Here is a 20,391-nt window from a genome sequence, read left to right on the forward strand (position 1 = left end):
ATCAATATGTAATTTTACTCTAAAAGAGTTATTACCCCACTTAATATCACCATGTATGCCTGCATAGTGTGTTATGAGACAGGATCAATGGCAGAGCAACGGATCAGCATTAGCATGCAAGCCACAAAAATTATCACTTTCTAATTAATGCCTTTACACATGCATAATACATACACCATCATAACACATACACCTTGGAACCTTGAAACCTTGGAAGCCGCCCACGGCAACAAGTACCATGATCAGCGGAGCCTCAGGACGAATCCTGGGCTAGTGACGAACTGTACACATTACAGAAATGATGATGTCTTGTCAGATCTTCTTGGCGTTTGAAACGTCTTCCACAAATGCAAGGAAAATTTCGTTCCTGGGATGCTCTGTTGGCAGCACAAGTATTTCCTTCCTTACACCGTGCTACCTCATCAACAGCTATTGCACACAAGTTAGACCACCTTTCACGATCTTGACATACCACATACCAATCCTCAACACTAATTGCCCTTAAGTCAGACATCACTTCATCCCTCCATCGCTTCTTGGCACCATAAAATGGCCTTTTCTTCAATAGCTCTCCAAACAAAAGTTGCTTTGGCAATCTGTCACTACTCATACGGCCCAGGTGACCAAGCCACCATAACCTTTGATCCAAAACAAAATCAGCTATTGACCAATACAGGCCAAACTGTCCAGATAACTGTTGGGTAGTAATATGATTTTGTCATTGTTGGAATTTAGACACACCCAAAATTGTTAGTACACAACGGTTGTGAAATGTGGTTAGCCTTCTCACATCAGGAGCTTTCAGAGTTCATGTCTCTGCTCCATATAGCAAAATAGAAATCACCACAGCCTTATAGACAGCTCTCTTAGTATTAATGGAGAGAGTGCGATTGAGGAAGATTGGTACCCTCAAGCAACCAAAGGCTTTGGAAGCCTTAGCAATTCTACAGCTAATCTCTGCAGTGATCTCACCATCACTAGACAACTTGAAGCCTAAATAAATGAAATCTCTCACCATTTCCATCTCACCGCCTTCAACCACCACACACACACACACACACACACACACACACACACACACACACACACACACACACACACACACACACACACACACACACACACACACATACACACACACACACACACACACACACACACACACACACACACACACATCCCACAAATCCCCCCAAAGATACAGTACAAAAGTAAACAGGGTGATAAGTACAGCACAGCAAAAGTACTTAGGTGTATTATAATAAAATTATTAGTATGCATACAAATTAAAAAAAAATTTGTGTCAACAACCCAGAAGGAAACAAAAACTGTCAAATTCACATGGCTCAAGGCAGGGCAGGGCATCTGCAAGAACATTATCTCGTCCCTTAACATGATGTATTTCAAAATAGTATTCCTGAAGGGCTAAGCTCCATTGAAGTAACCTCTGATTATTGTTTTTCATTCTGTTAATAAATACCAATGAATATGATCCATATATAGTTGGACTGGAGCAACAGTAGGACACAGATAAATATCAAAATGTGACCCGGAAAAGGGGTCTTATAGCCTATTCTATTGCATGTACTTGGCAACCTGTAACTGGACTTGTGAATGTGGTATCACCCTGTATACCTCTAACATAGCACTATGGCTTGGTGTAATATGAAGGTGATAGGTTGAACAAATGAGGAGTTATGATTAGTCAAACTTGACAATTTGGAAAGGCTATAACATCCCTTTTTGCAGACCGGGTCACAAATGCTGAAGGGAAAGTAATAGAACCAAAGATTTTTTCTCGCAAGTAGAATAGTTGTGTTATTTTTTTTTTTGAAAAATAACACACAGGATGATCAATTCCTTGAAGGTTTTCTAGCAGAAAGACACCACCTACTCCAATGTCACAGACATCCACAAATAACTTGAATGGTGTGCTAAAGTTGGGTGCAACAAGTATAACAACACTGATTTAATCTTCTCAAAAGTGCTCTGATAAGTTGGTGTCCGAATAAACTTCTGGTCCTTCTGAAGAAAAGCCATGAGTGGTGACACTATGACAGAAGTTTCATTAATATCCTGGCATTCCCAGGAATGTCATTATGTCTCGTTTATCACTGGGTGCTTGATACCTCTGAATAGTTTCAACTTTAGCTGCCACTAGAGCTACCTGGCCTTGACCAACAACATAGCCGAGAAAACTATGTGCGCATGACAAAATTCACTTTCCACCAAATTCACTGTCAACTTAGCAGTCCACAGTTAGCACAAAAGATCACAGAGCTGTACAAGATGCTGTTAACAATGGCCCTTATCCTAAATGCATGAAGCCATATGAAGTTCGTTAAACTTACCGCTTTACATCTGCTACATTGTCTTGTTCGTGTCATGTCCGTGTCACCTGCTCAGTGGGGGTTTGATTTGTACAGGGACCATTGTCAATGAGAGAAGTGCGTTTCTATGTTATACAGTGACTGAATGTAGTTGTCCTTGTAGTATGTAGTTGTCAGTAACAAGTAAACATGTTTACACGTGTTTTTAAATATATTGATTACGTTGTAAGGTGGTTTTTGTTCTTTGCTCTTTAAAAAGAATAAGCATGTTATTGGCTAACCAAGCCGATTATGAGCAATTAGGGATGTTGACGATTAATACAGTTATGCAAACTTTGTTTTGAAGCTTGGTCATGGCCAGTAAATCGATTAAATCAATGAAAGTTGCTGAGTTAAAAGTGTTGTTGGCTAAACACAATCTTTCTACCAGAGGGGAAAAGGCGAAATTGATTGCCAGGTAAGGAATAATGAGTTGTGTGATACTTAGCATCATAATTTTGCTTACATAGGATAAAAGAACATCAATTGCCAGATGTAGCAGCTGCTACGGGCAAATCTGCCTGTGATAGGAGACTTACAAATACTGAAGTGACATGGAAGAAGTTACAGAAGGAGGAAAGTCTTCTTCCTTCTATTTCAGAAGACAAAATAGAAAACTACTTTATCCACCTTAGAGAAGATGACGGCTTGGAGCAACAATATTGGAAAGGCTTGGTGGCTATAAACTATTTAGCAAAGGCCATGTTCAAGACATTTGTGTTGCTATAAATGCAGATGAATGCCTGGTTAAGTGCAAATGTTTACCAGAAATGAAGAAAGATCGTGTTTACTCGATAGACTTATCGATAAGCATATCATCAAACAGCATTAGTGGTGCAAAATGTACCTGCCCTGCTGGACGTGGGCCTAGTGGTAATGCAAACATATTGCTGCTGTGTGTTTTGCATTAGAAGATTTTGTGAAGAGTAGAGAGTAAAGTTGTACAGATGTGCTACAGAAATGGCATCAACAATCACGAAAATGAAGGCTTGAAGCAAAACCTGTTGGTGAAATTTCATTTCACTGTACTGTATTTGGAAGTAAAAGAAAAAAGACTGAAGGTGAAAATTTTGATCCTTGCCAGCTGCATTCGAGAAGAACTACAAATGCAGATTTGCTTGAGTTTAAGGACTCACTGGCTTTGCTACCCAAAAGCAGCGGATTTTTACATTTGTTAACTCAAGCTCCAAGTTCTATCGTACTCGATCCATCTCTGCCTTTGACTCCAAGAAGTGTTAGGCCACGTATATAACTTCAAGTGTTAAAAACAGATCTTCCACTGATGTTTGCAAGTATTTTGAGTTATGGCCAGCAGTTCATTGATGGTATTACTCCTACTAAAAACCAAAGAAAGATTATTGAAGAAAAGACACATTTATAATCAAACTGTGTCAGATGGCATGAGGAACATTACTGCAGACTTACCGCATCACATTTTGGTCAGGTTTTCAAGTCTGGATTTGATAAGCTGGCTGCTGATTTACTTTTGAAAAAACCACTGAATAATGTACCAGCTATACAGTGGGGTATAGAACATGAGCCAGTTGCTTTTCAAGAGTACCAGAAAAAACTTCCCAATATTCACCCACATTTTATATTACGAAAAGCAGGATTTTTATGTGGGTGATCCAGCTTATCTGGGAGCCAGCCCAGATGGTGTCTTAGTTGACAAAACAGGAAAAATGGTGGGCATTGTTGAGATCAAATGTCCATACTCTGCTGCAAAGTTATCAGTCCAGGAAGCTTGTGAGCATTTTACTGCTCATGGAACATGGACAACATCCAGCTTGATACCAAACATAATTATTTTTATCAAATACAAAGCACAATGGCCATAACACAAGCAGGGTTTTGTGATTTCATCATCTGGACACCAAAATCCACAAAAATAACAAGAATAAACTTTGATGATTATCAATGGAATGCAGAAATATTTCCAAAATTGGCAAGCTTTTATAAGGATTATATGTTACCGTTAGTTGTTTATTAATATTTATTGTACCTGTATACATCACTAATATTTATACAACTTACAATAATATTACTCTACAAGTGGAGGAAGAAAATTGGTCAGGACAGTGCATACAAAAAACATGTGGTCTATCTTATTGTGCATGCTGTTAGGTACACTGTGCAAATTGGCATAGTTCTTTATACGTTCTATAGCATGTTCCACATGTACTCTTACTGCTGCAATGCGTCGAGTATTGATACGCTCTCTTTCAGTAAGCTGGCCAGATTCATTTAACCGAGGTGGTATATTTAAAGAAACTCCAGATGGCAAGAGTTCATCAATGTTAAATCCTCTATCAGCCATAATGGCATCACCAGGCTCCAACAAGTCCAAAAGTCCTGATTGCAACATGAGCTTCTTATCAGAAATTTTTCCTCCAAATGGTTTAGAAACAAAACTAACTGCTCCTGAAGGTGTTATCCCTATTAGAGCCTTCAATGTATTATGGTTCTTGTAGCTGGAAAATGTTGTTGTGCTGAGGGATTATATGGCATCTGGATAAATATTTCTGTGGCATCGATGCTACATCATGTAGTTGGGTACATGCTTCTAAAACTGTCTGGCATAAAATTGTCTATCACTACTCTACTACGCCAAATACGAACTTCTTTGAACTTATAGTACAACAAATTTACCCAAGTATTCACAATCCGAGAAACAGAAGATTGGGCTATTTGGAAACGGTTTGCCAGGTCTTGTTCTCTTAAGGCAAGTCTTAACCTACACATGGTCAGAAAAAATTCAATCTTTGATGAAAAGCAACGGGATGTCCTCTTGAAGATGGCATATCATTATTTCTACTGGTGTATGTTAGATTGATAACAGCTGGTCTCAAAAAGTTAAAACAAGCTAAGAAATGAAGGAATGATGTAAATCCTGTGTAAAAGGTAACATCATTATCATTGTCTTGATTTGCTCAATTGAAAATGGCACTGGCTCTAAATCCAAGTCATCAGTGGATGTACTAGCATCACTCACCTCAGGTTCAGTCTGCACAGATTTATGATACACTGTTGGGCAACTACGTCACATTTTAATATACTAGTTTGCATAACAGCATCACTACAGGAAGGATATGTTTGGGTGGTAGTATTAAAAGCATTGTGAACAGTATTAGTCGAGGCATTGGCAGTAGACACCCTCCTCACTGGGACAGTGAAAACACTGGTAGTAGACACACTGCTCACTGGGGTAGTAGGCACACTTCTCACTGGGGCAGTAGACACACTTCTCACTGGGATAGTCATAACACTTTCCGCAGTCACTGGGGCAACATCCACTTCCACATCCTGCTCTGTGCATCTTCTTTTGGGTGGTGGTCGAGATGGTTTGGACCAGCCAAAAATAGTTGGCACAAAATTTTCATTGCTCTTCTTTCCCCCTTGAAATGTGCACTACAAACTCTTGAATTATGATTGACTGGTGTATTTTCTCAGCGAATTCTTATTAGCCATTCTTTTAGCACCACAGGATCACTCAGTGGAAGATGATGAAATGATAATTCAGCACATGATGGTTTATCAGAGTTGCAGGAACAATGCGATGATGAGGCATGGTCTAAGACCTACACAGTAAAAGTATAATAGAATGCATAGGAAACATTATGACAAGCCTTTAAGGCCAGAAACTACGTCATTATTGTTCAACTATATTAATACAGAACAATTCTTTTTAAAGTGTGGTAGTACAAAAACCACTTTACAGCATAATCAATATGTGACCCAGTCTGAGAAAACCAGTCTTATCGCCCATGTCAGCAGATTCGATTTTTCATCCAGGACACAAAGCTACATGAATAAACTATCTAATTCCACAATCAAAATCAGCTAGACTGGAGTGGTCTGGTTTTGTTGGCTGCTTTTCCCAAGCCCAGTGGCGATCCGTACGTGCGGTGTGGGGCCTTAATGGAGCTCTGGTCAGTCTGGGGATGACTGTATGTGGCTGTACAGCTCTGTGGTGTTGAATAAGTACCTCTGCTGTGAATTTCCTTTCATTTTAACAAATTTTGAGACCTCAATGGCTCACAACTTGGCCTAATTCATCCCTATGTCTTCCTTATCAATTTTTGAACACCATCTTGCCCGTCTTCCTGCTCGCCTGATACAGTCAACCTCGGTTTAAAAACTATCTAAAATGGCGGGAAACTTAGTTATTGGCTACTTGCACAGTGGATGCTGTGGAAGGTAAGGAATTTGTATAAAACGTGTGAAAATTTGGTACACATAGCTTCAACCATTGGTGAGCTACAACACACTAAATACTTGAAACCAACGTTTCTCGATACTTTTAAAAAGACGATAAGCCCTGTTTTCCCAGACTAGGTCACATATTTAAAAACACATGTAAACATGTTTACTTGTTACTGATGACTACATACTACAAGGACAACTACATTCAGTTACTGTATAACACAGAAACGCACCTTCTTTCAATGGTCACTGTACAAATCAAACTCCCACTGTGCAGGTGACACGAACATGACACGAACATAGCGCAATAATTTGGCAGATGTAACGCGGTCAGTGTAACTAACTTCAAATGGCTTCGCGCATTTTGGATAAGGGCCATTGTGTCTGGACCTGCAAATTAATAGGGCAGGTGGGCACAAACTACACTCTGTAACATAACACGTCATATCTCAGTGACGGAATGGAATATTTCCATTCTGTAACACGAATTGTAAAGCGAACTAATGTTTAAAAGTGTTGAAAATTTCATGACTACAGAATTATGGAATGCAAAGTTATGACACGTCAAAGTTTGAAAAATTAGGCAAATTTTATGTACCCACTGCCCTATTTTCACAGGCCCGGTCACAATTATCACTGTAAATTACCAGATCATCTATATCATCTATATATGTACCACACACACCCTTTCACTCCTATAATAACCTTATTAACCATTCTTTGATAGGTACAGTATTCGGGGCATTTTTCAACCCAAAGGGCATAACAGTATATTGATACAGTCTGTCTGGCATCACAAATTCATAGATCTCCTAGGTTTCCTGGAACTTGCCAGTAGTCTTTTAACAAATCAAACTTGCTAATATACTGCTGTGAATGGTCTACCTGGTCAATACAATCGCTTACTCAAGAGATTGGGTAGGAATTAGATTTGGTTACAGCATAGACTCTCCTGAAATCAGTGCAAAATCTAAAAGCGCTATCCGGTTTGGGGACCAGAACACACGGGGAGCTCCATTGGCTCTGACTCAGTTCAATAATGCTGTTCTGTAACATATGTGACTGGATTTTGGAAAAACAATCCAAATCGCACATTAGAAGTTTCCAGTTAAATGGTTGTAAAGAATTCAAGTCAGCATAACTTTCCAAGGATAGCAAGTACGTGTATGAAATTAACACAAAAGATGCATCAATCTATTACCTTTTAGGCCACTTCCAGTACTTGTAGCTGCTTGTAGAGTTTTCTGCCAAATAAGATAGAAAATCTGAGCAGTTAGATGAGCAAAGTAGTATCATGAGTACTCACAAAGGGGTGGTGGGTGGCGGTGTGGGCAAGGGCTAGACTTCAAAATGGAGGCAGACCATGATTGAAGTCCAGAAACGAGATTACACAGCTGTGTTGGCTCCTTAGTGGCTGATATGTAGCAAAATCACACAAAAACCTCTGGCCAACATTACGAGGCTATCCACCAGTAAACCAGTGATTCTTGCCAAGCCAGGTCACAAGACCGGAAACCACAATTCGAGCTCTACACACCACCCAGAAAAGATGTCTGTTGAAACCAGTCTCGAGTATATAGTTTGAGTAGAAGTGAGGGTCAAATCTGACCCTCACGTCTGACCCCCACCCTCAATTTGATAGTACGATAGTGTAGCTATCCACTGGAGGTGTTAGTTTGATTTTGCCTGATATGCGATTTGGATCGGTTTTGTAAAATCTGGTCAAATATACTCCACTTCATGCCTCATGGCAGCCAACTTGGTAGGGTTCATTCGGTAAGGGTGTTGCTTGATAGGGTGAGCATTATCGACGTCAACATCATGACAAGTAACCATTATCCTACCTGAATGTCAGGGAACAGGTCAGAGAACTCTTTTACAAGCTACTTAGTTACACTCCTCTCCTTCTCTGGGAGGTGGTTCAATGTAACACTTAGATTGGAGAGAACATCTGGGATCTGAAGCTTCATACTTCTCTCCATTTCTTCACCAGATGCAGTTCTATCCTCAGAAGGGTGACTGCTCACAGGTGCTACATTAGCCACTGGTTGCAAGGGGCAGGACTATCCTTACTGTGGTAAGGCTTCAACTTGTTAATGTGGTAAAGCCATTTTGATTTCCATCTGCCTGGAGTATTGATAACATAGTCGACATCACTGGTCTTCTTCTCTACTATGTATGGTCCACAGTACCGAGCTTGGAGGGGACTTCCATGAATAGGGAGCAACACTAACACCTGGTCACCTGGATGAAATTTTCATGCTCTGGCTTTCCTGTCATACCAGGTCTTCACCTTTCCCTGGCTCTCCTTAAGCTTCTGTTGTGCAATGTCATTAGCCCTATACGTAACCTGTCTCGAACATCTGAGATACTGCATGTGTGAGGAGACTATCAGAGGCATCCTCACACTTCCTTAAGAAGTTTTAATGGGCCATGTGGTATATGGCCAAACACTAATTCAAACGGACTAAATCCCAATGATTCTTGGATAGATTCTCATACAGCAAACAGTAGGAGTGGAATGCCTTCATCCCACTCTTTCTTCTCTTGTAAACAGTGAGCCCTTAACATGTTTATCAATGTCTGGTGAAATCTCTCCAATGCACCCTGTGATTGAGGATGGAATGCGGTTGACTTCATCTGCTTAATATCGAGTTGAAACGTAACCTCCTAGAATACTCCCAACATGAAATTAGAACTCTGGTCAGACCGAACTGATCAGGGAAGCCCCACTAGTGTGAAAAATTTACTAAAGCATTCATTCATTATGTTCGGTGTCCTAATGGTGCGGAGAGGAATAGCCTCTGAAAAACGACTTGACGCACACATTATAGTGAGAATGAACTGGTTACCACTTTTAAACTTGGGCAGTGGCCCAACACAAACTATAAGAACATGAGAAAAAGGCTCACCTAACACTGCAGTGGGCTTCAAAAGAAAAACAGGTAGGTTTGCCCATTATCTGGCAGATGTGGCATGCACGAATGAAACTCTTCACATATCTGTGAACAGTAGTGGTTTAACACCTTAAAATAGGTCTTCTTTACCCCTAAATGGCCAGCCATAGGATTTTCATGAGCCAGACTTAGTACATCATGGTGTTACTTCCGTGGGAGAACAATCTGGTACAACACCTTCCATTCATCAGAAGCCTGAATCTCTAGTGACCTCCACTTCCTCATAAGTACACCATTCTTCCAGAAGTGGCAATTCGGTATGATAATTGCTTCCCTGTATGTCATCCACAGCACATTGGCTAAGTGACCTTATCTCTGGATCACTATTTTGTTCTCTAATAAGATCCTGTCGAGATAGAACTTGTTAACTTCAATGCCATTTACCTGCAGATTTGCCAAACTGCTTGAAGAAGTCAGAGGGCCCACTGATGAATGCCTTAGAAAAGTGTCAGTTGGTGGTCCTCTAGATTGTGTGCAGAAGGTCAGACTTCATCCTGTTCAGGTGAGTCTCATCTGCGGCACCTCTGACACTCGAGGGTTCTAGATCATTGGCAACCTTGATGTGCCAGTGGGATTCTTATCCCGTGGATTCAGTGGACCTGGCCCACTGCCCTGTTCCTGCCTTGTTTCTCCTGAAGTTTTATTAACAGGATCTGGATAATTAGACTGCCGGTAAAAACTGCCCTTATGCGTCAACTCATAGTCATCAGCTTGAGTGGCCACTTGATGTAGATTATCCACCTTCTGCTCATCTAAAAGGTGTTAATTTCTGTGAGAAGACAGTCTACAAAATCTTCCACAAGGATTAGTTGGAGCTTCTCAAAGTCAGCATTGATTATAACTTTGAGGCACACCATCAGTAAAACAAGGTTTGTTTCTCCCATGCAAATTCTACGTAAGTTTGTGTTGTACCTCTCTTGGTGGCTCAGAACTTCTGGTGATATGCCTTTGGCACCAGTTAATAAGCCTTCAAAATGGCACTCTAAATAGTGTCATAAACAGAGCTCTGGTCTACAGATAAGGCTGAATATACTTCACGAGCCTTCCCAACTAATGTGCTCTGTAACAACAAGGTCTACACATCTGCAGGCCAGTTTAAACTTGTCACAATATTTTCAAAATGCTACAATATTTGTCTGGCTCTGTCTCCTAAAAAGGAGGTACAAATCTTATATGTCTTATCACATCAAATTTCTCCGGAGTACTAGGAGGTTTTGCAGTAGCTGTTGCTAGTTCTAACTCCTTAACCTTCAATTATACAGCAATGTCACACTCCTTTATCTCAAGTTTGAATTGTGCTTTTCATTCTTTCTCTTTTTCTTGTAATTCTAATCTTTTCAATTCCATGGGACTACTACTCTCATCAACAATCTCTTCGTCTGACACCATATTCTCATTAACCAAATACAGTAGGGGCCATAAAAAGTGTACACTCGTTTTGTTTTAACAGTAGTTACTAGTTAGACCATTCAAATCATTATAAAAGTATAATTAGTTTACTATAACTATCCTTTCAACAAAGCCAAATATATGCAGTAAGTAGCACATCACGAATGGTTAAAATTATTCTTTTAACAGTTTTAACAATTCAACTTGTTAAAATTATTGCTTTAAGAATACAAATTGTTAAAAATATTGCTTTAACTAATTGTTTTAACAATAGAATTTGTTAAAATTATTGCTTTAACAATACAAATCGTTACAACTATTATTTTAACTGTTGTTTTAACAATTGTGAGAGGTAAAATAGTTCATATCATTATTAACATAGTTATACTGTTATTACAAATCATGGAAGTGTTTGTTAAAATGGATTTTTGTAACAATGTTTCAATATCATTAAATTTTTAACTATTGTTAAAACCAAACAGACTGTAAACGTTTTAATGGCCCCTACTGTAATCACTAACTAGTCTCTGCACATCATCTTTCTCATTCCACTGTTCACTTCTAGTTTATAGTGGTTTGCCAGCTCTACTAATTCTGACCTCTTTAGTGTGGATAGTTCATTCAACTTCAGAGCAGATATGAAATCATCAACAGTAAAAGACATCTCACTCCATCGAAACGATAATCCTAAAATCAATAATCCACAAAGTGACAGTCCAGTTACAATTATTGTCACCATAAATAACAGTCCATAATAGTTACTCCAATTGTTGCTCACCATACAATTAATCATACACAACTGACATCACTGTCTATCACTAGGCGATGCTAACCCTGTACAGGACGACAAACGCAGCTCAACAACAAAAGTTCCATCTGTTTTGGTACCATTAGCTTGGTACCAAGGATTTTGAGCTTAGGCAGAAAAACACCCGCAGTGATTTCACCGCAACGACAACCACCATTGATGACTATGTCATTGGTTTTCTCTCCCAGACAAACCCCCGCTTGTTACGAGACAGGATTGATGACGGAGCAACAAATCAGCGTTAGCACACACACTGCAACAATCATCACTTATTACTTTCTAATTAATGCCTTTATGCATGCATACACAATAATACATACCATCATGGCATGCGTAAACACTAGGGCCCAGGCGGGCTTAGGTGAATTCGAAGGTTCGTTCGAACGAACAAACATTCGAATGCGGGTTGAACAGTTTGAACTACAGTTACTAATTAGATAGTGATACAGTTTAGCTATCCATTTTGCTTTGTTCCATAATGATGTGGGGGAGGCTAGACATATGGTATTAGGCATTTAATTAGTTATGTGTTGATGGTTTAGTTAGGTGGTCACAGGCCATGCCTCCATGAGGTTTTAAGGTTTCTATGTGGTGCCATCACTTGTCTCAACTGTATAGCATTAGTAAAATGTATTTAAAACCTAATAATCACAAACATTTTTTACTTGTGGTATTCAATTTCAAGTTTTCTCAGTAAAACTGTTGAGTCAGTACAACTGCATGTGTGTGTTGCAAACTTGTGAGACATGCATTTAGCATTTAATATGCTGTGATTTATAATTTATAAACAGGAATCAGCTACACTTAAAAGTTTGAAAGATTCATGAACTTTAGCTAATGAATGTGCGAACCCTGACAATCCAAGTTTGTTTGGGCCCTAGTAAACACGCATTCTCTCAAAAGTGTTATGCGAGTATAAGAGATAATGAAAAATATTCATGAAAAGTTTGTTAGATAAAACTGACCGTTTTATGTTTATCACTACTATTTTCTATCAACCACAGAAAAGAATCCAAGTGAGGTAAAAGAAGCCTTCTTATGGTGATAGTATCAATATCATCCTTTCTACTGTTTTCCAAGTAAAGAGAAGTCAATGATTTAACATTCTCTTTAAATTCAGCAGTTTTTATGATTTCTTTTCCTGTATATAGGAAGTAGGTATAACATTACGCATGCAGAAAAGTATTAACAAGATACAAAATTTAATTGTATCATATACAATAATGCCATACCTTCACAAGGTAAAAACAATTCTTTGAAAATGTCATAGTAACCACTGGCCACTTGCACTACTTCACAGTGGGTAGATAATTCACTTGAAATGCTACGACCATGAAACATGCTTTTAATAATTGCCCTGACATTTGCCCCCAGGCCTTGATTGACAATCTTTGATGCTTCACTGCCGTATACCGTTCTATCCATAAAATCTTCTTCTGCAGGTACTTTTCCAACCACACGAGAGATGAACTGATAGGGAATAGGGCATGGAGCACAACATGCTAGAAGTGTGAATACCTACAGTACATAATTTGACATTTTTGTAAATTTACAGTACAGTAAATGGAATATAAACTAACATGCTATGCTCCAAACTGTTACTCTCTGTATTAAATTCTATTGCATTGGCATTATTTTGCTTGAACAAGATTGAGGATTCCCACATATTGCATGGATGAATGGTGTTGTATGGATGGGATGAGGTGAATGCAAGCCAACTCCATGCATTAATCAAATTACTCTCCACCATATACTAAAGCAGCCAAGTTGTGAATAAAGGGTACAACCTCCAAATAAACCAAGCTATGAAATCAAAGGTGGTGGCCTACAAATGGCTGTAATTCCAATTATTTTGGTATTATTACAATGATTGGCAGCATTATTGCAGCTATTGATTGGTTACCACCTTTCGATTTCATTATTGTTTCATAAAAAACTTTTCTTAGCTGGAAGGAAATAGAATATTGTTTTAAATGGTCATTGCTCTACCTGGGCTAATGTGATTAGTGGCGAGCCTCAGAGGTCTGTTTTGGGGGTTGTTAAGAGTTCAATCCTATTTTTTGCTGATGACATCAAGATTTTTAGATGTATTAATACCCATGAAGATTATATCCAGCTTCAGCTCTACTTTTTGTCTCTCTGAATGGTCATTGAAGTGAAAATTAAAGTTTAACATTAGTGTCTTACATCTCAGAACTACACAACAGCACACCTATTACCTCTGTGGTATTGCCATTCAGCCAGCAGAATCTGTCAAAGACCTCAGGGTTGTAGATCTTAAATTTCAAAAACACACCTCACTTGTAAAAATTAACAAAACAAATCATGTACTTGGGTTGATTAAAAAAGGTAGTTTTGCTTACTTGGATCCTAATATGTTAGTCCGTCTTTACAAATCTATGGTGCATCCTAAGCTAAAGTACGGTGACATAATATGGGGACCTCACTACTTAATGGCCCAAAGGAAAGTTGAAACAATTCAACGTAGAGCTACCAAATTTATCACCAGTTTACATGACAGTCACTATGGCACAAGACTTGCAGAATTAAGACTGCCTTCACTTAAATATCGTCATCAGCATGGTGATATGACATACTTACACTGTATTATCAGATATTCAACATTTTAGTGGATATTGATGTTAATGAATTATTCACACAATCATCAGGAATTACCATGAATTAAAACTTTACAAGTACTTGCTTGTTACATAGTACTTTCTTCTCTTACCATGTATAGTGAATACATGAAACAATTTAGCCACCACAATATGTTATTAAAGTACACTCTCCTTAAATGACTTCAAGGCCTAACTGGATACACATTGGACAGACAATATGTACTATTTTGTATTTTATGAGTTGGTGTACAGGCTATTTTTGCCAAAATAAATTAATAATAAACAAATAAATAAATACACAAATACAACTGAACTGTGTGCTTTATTAATATTACACATGGCTGGCCATTATCCCAATTACTTTTAAACCACAATAGGTTAGCACTACAGAGGTTACTCCATGCACAGATTGATTTTCAAGGCATTCCATTTTGAAATTATTCATATCTCCTATAATACAGGTATAAAGAATATTAAGTTTGATTATAGGGATCATAGAAAAAAGTATGGAAACAAGGGAAGTCACCTACATCGCAGATATACAAGTGGACATATAATCCCTAATTCAGTCTATGGGTATGACTGGTGAAACCACACATACCACATCGCCCAAAGGTAATGTTTTCAACTGAACATGCATCCCAACTGACTCAAATGTGAAGTGGCCATTATGCTTCACTTTCAGCTATGTCCAGCCCATATTTCACAGCATTACTATTGAAGAACAGGAGGAGAAGCACCTCTGTAATCAATCCAGTCACCACTGTTAATTATGAATGATTTCTGTTTACAAATGCAAGAACTCCATCACATTACTGTGAATCAACACCTTGGGCTGTTAGCAATAAGAAATAGGACACAAATTAGTCCATGATGTGTGCATTGAACATACAGTACTATGATATGCCAAAATGCAACTGTTGGACTGAAGTGATGTCGAACAGTGAAAAAAATCAAGCCCATAGCCTTTGGCTTAGCTGCTATTGAGCTATACTTATCTGAAGGCATCAGGTAGACAGTTAGTCAGTCAGTAGGAAATTCCATTGAATAAAAAATATTATAAATTGTAGCAATCTATTGGAAGAATTTAGGGTCATACTGAAGGCACTTTTGGGCTTGGTTGTACCTAAAACCAATATCAGGATGCTGCCATTTTGAGGTGAATTTTTTGGCCAGAAAACCCCAGCCTCCTAATATACAGTAGCTACTACCACACGATTATTAGATTTGTGTAGCTATCAGACTGAAATGTGCAGTGATATACTTTTAGTCACTTCTAAATTTAATGGTATTTGTTGCATACCAAACAAATTAAAATTAACATATAGGTGATCGGATCTTCGAAAACCCGACATAATGGCACATTTTTCAAATTCTTTATTATTGAATATTTATAATCTACTTAGCCAAGTGTACAGTCTGGCCAAGTTTCAGCCTTGCATGCTAACAATTTTTGGAGCTACAGCCCTACAAAGAATCAGCAACAGAAAGATCGATTTGTATTGGGAAAATAAATTACAGGTGCTTACAAAAACGACTGTAACCTACAAACACAATGCAGTACAGAGCTGCAACTTGCACCATCGTGTTTGCTATGAATAGGGAATTCCATTACGTGGTAGGTTTTACTCCTACCACTTTTCTTCAAGTCCCAACATACAGAGACGAAAGAAGTTAAGAAAAATCAATCGCATATGACCGCTTTGACACTACGTAAACAAATGCCCATAACTCACGTATCCTTTAGGCTATTGCTACAAAAAAATTATTTTCAAACTTCCCTTGAGTAGGCGAATAAGATGGTATCGATGTTTTTATCATTACACCCTTTCTGCACAAAAGTGTTTTAAAAAATTTTAAAATTTATTTTTCATTTATGCAAATATTTTACCCATTGCAATCAAGGGAGTGTCTATTTTACGGACCGTCAGACCAGAAGTTCCTGTTTACCACTGAGTAAGCCTAGTGTTAATACGTTCAAGTCTATTTTACGGACCAGACTAGAAATAGTCTGTGTGCCAGGCCATGAGCATTTGCCAGCTCTGTCGAGCTGGACGATTGTAGCTTTGCATGCCGGTTCTGGTCACCCTCGTGCTAGGCGTACGTATCTATAGCTAGCTATAGCCCTGCAGAAGTTATTCTAACTACAGTTACTGTAGCTTACAGTAAATAGCAACCTCGATAGCAACTGTTCACCGGTGAAGCTTGCTTGTTCATATCAGAGATGATGATTATCTTAACAATCTTGCTAGCTAATGCCCTTAGCTACTTGGCAGCAGCAAACATTTAACTAATATAGTGTCGAGCATGCTGTTCAGGTGATAGAACAAATCAAATGATTGAAAATAGTGGCTACTCAACAATATATCAGTCTGTACATGTAGCAGATTGAAAGCTTTTCATACAACCAAATTGTACAGATAATGATTTGAAGTACAGCCTGAATTTGTAAGCAATACTGACCAAGGAACGTATCTGTTCCAAGCATATTTGTTGCCATTGTAGCTACCACCAAGGCCCAAGGGTACCACTTTTCATCAGATCACTGATATCTGGTTGCCTTGGAATGTAGAATCACACTGTTTTGCTGTCAGACTTTAAATTCCCTCTTCTTATAGAAGTTTCCTTTACTATTATCTACTTTACCAGTTAGGCACTGGAGGGTGTACACAGAAGGCAATATAGGAAACATTGAAAACTATATTGCTGATTTTGAAGACATTTCAATAAAATCCCACAGCTGGTCATAAAGTAAAGATTCAGGTTGTCAACCAAGGCACAAAGCAATGGAATAAGTGATGCTAATAATTTATATGCCACAGTCATCAAGATTCTTGCGTATGCATGCACGTCATATGCATGGACTCTCTGTCTGTCGCAAACAAGCCATTTGAACTCAAACATGAGAGCTAGCTACATGTTATATGATATAAACATATGTAATTCCTGGTCAGGTTACTGACAGTTAGCCAGTGATGTCTGTCACCATCATGTACCACTAAATTTCTGGATATAACTAGCACTGACTGCTGAGTATGTATAGTTCATTGTGAGTCCATTAAAAACATCTTGGTTGATTGCACAGGGTAAACATGGCTGGCATTAATAATACTGCAATTTGTCCATGCTCCTGTGGTGATCACTGCATGCTTTATCAGAAACCCTGAGTATAGTGACTTGTATAATAATGCATGTACAATATTATTATTAATTGTAATTACACCCAATCATGAGTGGCCCGTAGTTATTTAAAGTTTGCTTGTTAGATGAGGACATGATATGGAGGAGACGTCAAGACCATTTAAGACGACATCAAGAAACCACTGTCACTGAGCCATTTGGATCATCTGGGGAAGACCCAAATAACAGAGACTGTTCTCTCCCTTCTGCCACGTCGTAACCCAGGACATAATTGTACCAAACATATTTACTATTTAATTATAATTGCTCCATCAATTTAAGGAGGAGGTGTAGCTAATGACTTGTAATAATGCAAGCACATTATTAATTGTAAATACAGCAAATCACATGCACCTTGATGTAATACAACTTAATTTCAGTTTTGTAAGAATTGCTGTAGTTTCATGCCATTGTGTCTTGTTCGAAGTGGGAATGTACCTGTGTTTTTTGTAACCATTGTGTGATTAGAATTTTTGAGTGATTATAACACCCTGATCTATAACATTGCGTTCACATTAGCACGGTTCAGTTCGACTCGGTTCGATACGGCCCAGTATTGCCTCTGTTCACACTATGCTGTCTCGCTCGCCAAGTCATCTGGTTTCCATAAGCGCACAATTAAATATTAATTAATTTACTTACTAAAACTGGATGCAGCTCTTGTCCTTCAAGCCTCTTGTGCTGGAATTCTTTCATTTCAACTAGATAGGCGGCCGTGTAGCTGAAACTGTGACTGCAGAAATCACGCCGCGAATCGAAGTGAGTGAAACAGTAGCTGCTACGACGACAAATAGTTCATAACTGTCGTTAGGGTTTCTTCCGTGCTGAACCTCGTGTCGAACAGTATTCATGAGCCCATCTTCATTGTATGTTGAGTTTATAAAATAATTATTTTGTGCGCCTGGTGAGTAATTATCATATCGTACCGTGCTGGCCTGGTTCAATCGGGTGGGCTGGCTCGGTTCGGTTGAGCCCGGTACAGACGGTGTTCACATTGCACTTTTTGTCGAGCCGTACCGTTCTGAACTGTGCTACTGGGCTAGTGTGAACAGGGTGTAAGTTTCATGTGTAAACTGGATTGCTATATGTACACTGTGGTATTGCGCATGAATCAGACTTAGGTAATATTTAAAAAGTCAAGCATTTAAAAGCCTTGCACACATGTCCTTTCCATCTGGTGTCACACACACATTGTGAACCTTCTTGAGCTCTCCCAGAAAGTTCTTTTGTTACCTTTTGATACCAGTATGCAATGCCGCATGGTCAGATTTCCAGTCCTATGTGTATAATTATACAAACCAATATCGCATGAAAATCTTACAGTATAGCTTACTGTGTAATGTTACAACAGTTTTTTAATAGTCTAGCATGCTGCTATAGTATAGCTATACGTACGTAAAACACAATTGCAAGTAATATACAAAAGGCCATAGCTATTATTTTTGACTGGCCAATTTTCCTTAATCTGTATCAGAAGAAAAGTGTTAATTAATTTGATCAATTCTGAATCAGTCTGCCATTAGTCACACACTGAAACAATGTTTTGGCTCCGGCATGCAGTAATAGCTAACTATCCTTCCGAAAAATTTCTTACTCAGACTGCTCAACAGCTCAATGACACATAGCTATAGCTAGGCAATGACTAGCAACAAATAGCTACAGTGGGAGTTCACTTTCATGGACTAGACTCTTATAGACTTAAAAATCTGCTTCCCCAGAGAAGTTAAACATGGCCTTGCACATGGCTACTCTGCAATCTCTGTCCCTGAATCGCCTTTAAATTAACCATCTTACGACTTTGTGTACAGCTAAATCTTCAAGCTTGTTCACTTTGAAACAATGGCACACTACATTATATGCTGAGATAGCTACTGAACACCACTATCCCTAGCTCTGATGGGGCCCTAAAACCCTCGAAAACATCAGCTCTCACAAGCTTCCAGCCTTTACAGCCTTGCACACAGAATTCAAGAAGCATGCATGATCATGAAAGCATCTATCCACATGCATGCATGCCTTAATTATACCTCTTCCGGTCTGGTCCATAAAAGAGACCTGCTAAACACCTAGCTTGATAAACAGGAACTTCCAGTCCGACGGTCCGTCCGTAAAATAGACACACCCACAATCAATAGCCTATCTGAATTATGTTTACTTATCAGTGTGTGGAGCCTCATATATAATATTGTTATAATGGTGGAAGGGAGGCAACAGGAGGCTCCATGATTGAGAATCTTAACGGTACTATTACTCATGCAGTATATTAACAGTAATTTGATTATAAAATGTGTATTTATTAGTGTTTTTTTCTCTAAGTGGTGCAAAAAGAAGATAAGAGGAAAATAAGACAAACATTGAAGGCACATACATACATATCTTTGTCAGTTATGGCTGGGTGGATTCAGTTAAAATGTGAGATGTGAGGTTCCCATCCTAAAGACATTTCTGCAGCAAAATAGATGTACTATTGAGGTACAAAAAATGCATGAAAATGGCATTTTCTTGCTTCTTAAAAGCACACTTTACAGTATGTCGTTAGGCCTAAGCCTATTATGTTCAAAATTTACCTATTATTCCTACCAGAGTTTCCCAAAATATTCTTTGCATCTATCCTATTATTCCGTAATGGTGCTCATTCTAGTTAGTTACTTGGTTTTCAAGATGCTGATATAAGTAGTTTTGCCAGAATCAATTAATAGCCATAAATGAAATATTCATGCATCATTTTTCTAGTCATAGAATAGCTATCTGCAGTAATAATCCAAGGCTAAGTTTGGTACATAATGATAACAATATGTTCAAGATTTGAAGAATTAAGATACACTGGTATAAGATGCACAAGCTTCAGAGTTGCAAATAATCAT

At 38.5% G+C, this 20,391-nt stretch overlaps 1 protein-coding gene and 1 pseudogene across 1 annotated transcript in view; both read right to left on the reverse strand.

The window, feature by feature from the left end:
- Positions 1-20,391, reverse strand: part of LOC136247984 (uncharacterized) — a 197,965-nt gene that overhangs the window by 161,254 nt on the left and 16,320 nt on the right. Inside the window, exons 3-4 of the mRNA XM_066039802.1 lie at positions 12,959-13,244; positions 12,692-12,867 (exon numbers count right to left, since the gene is read on the reverse strand). Coding sequence (XP_065895874.1) covers positions 12,692-12,867; positions 12,959-13,244 — 462 coding nt within the window. The remainder of the gene's footprint in view (positions 1-12,691; positions 12,868-12,958; positions 13,245-20,391) is intronic.
- Positions 4,411-8,554, reverse strand: LOC136246319 (uncharacterized; annotated as a pseudogene).

Source organism: Dysidea avara, chromosome 2 (genome assembly GCF_963678975.1).
Source record: "Dysidea avara chromosome 2, odDysAvar1.4, whole genome shotgun sequence".
Lineage (NCBI taxonomy): Eukaryota > Metazoa > Porifera > Demospongiae > Dictyoceratida > Dysideidae > Dysidea > Dysidea avara.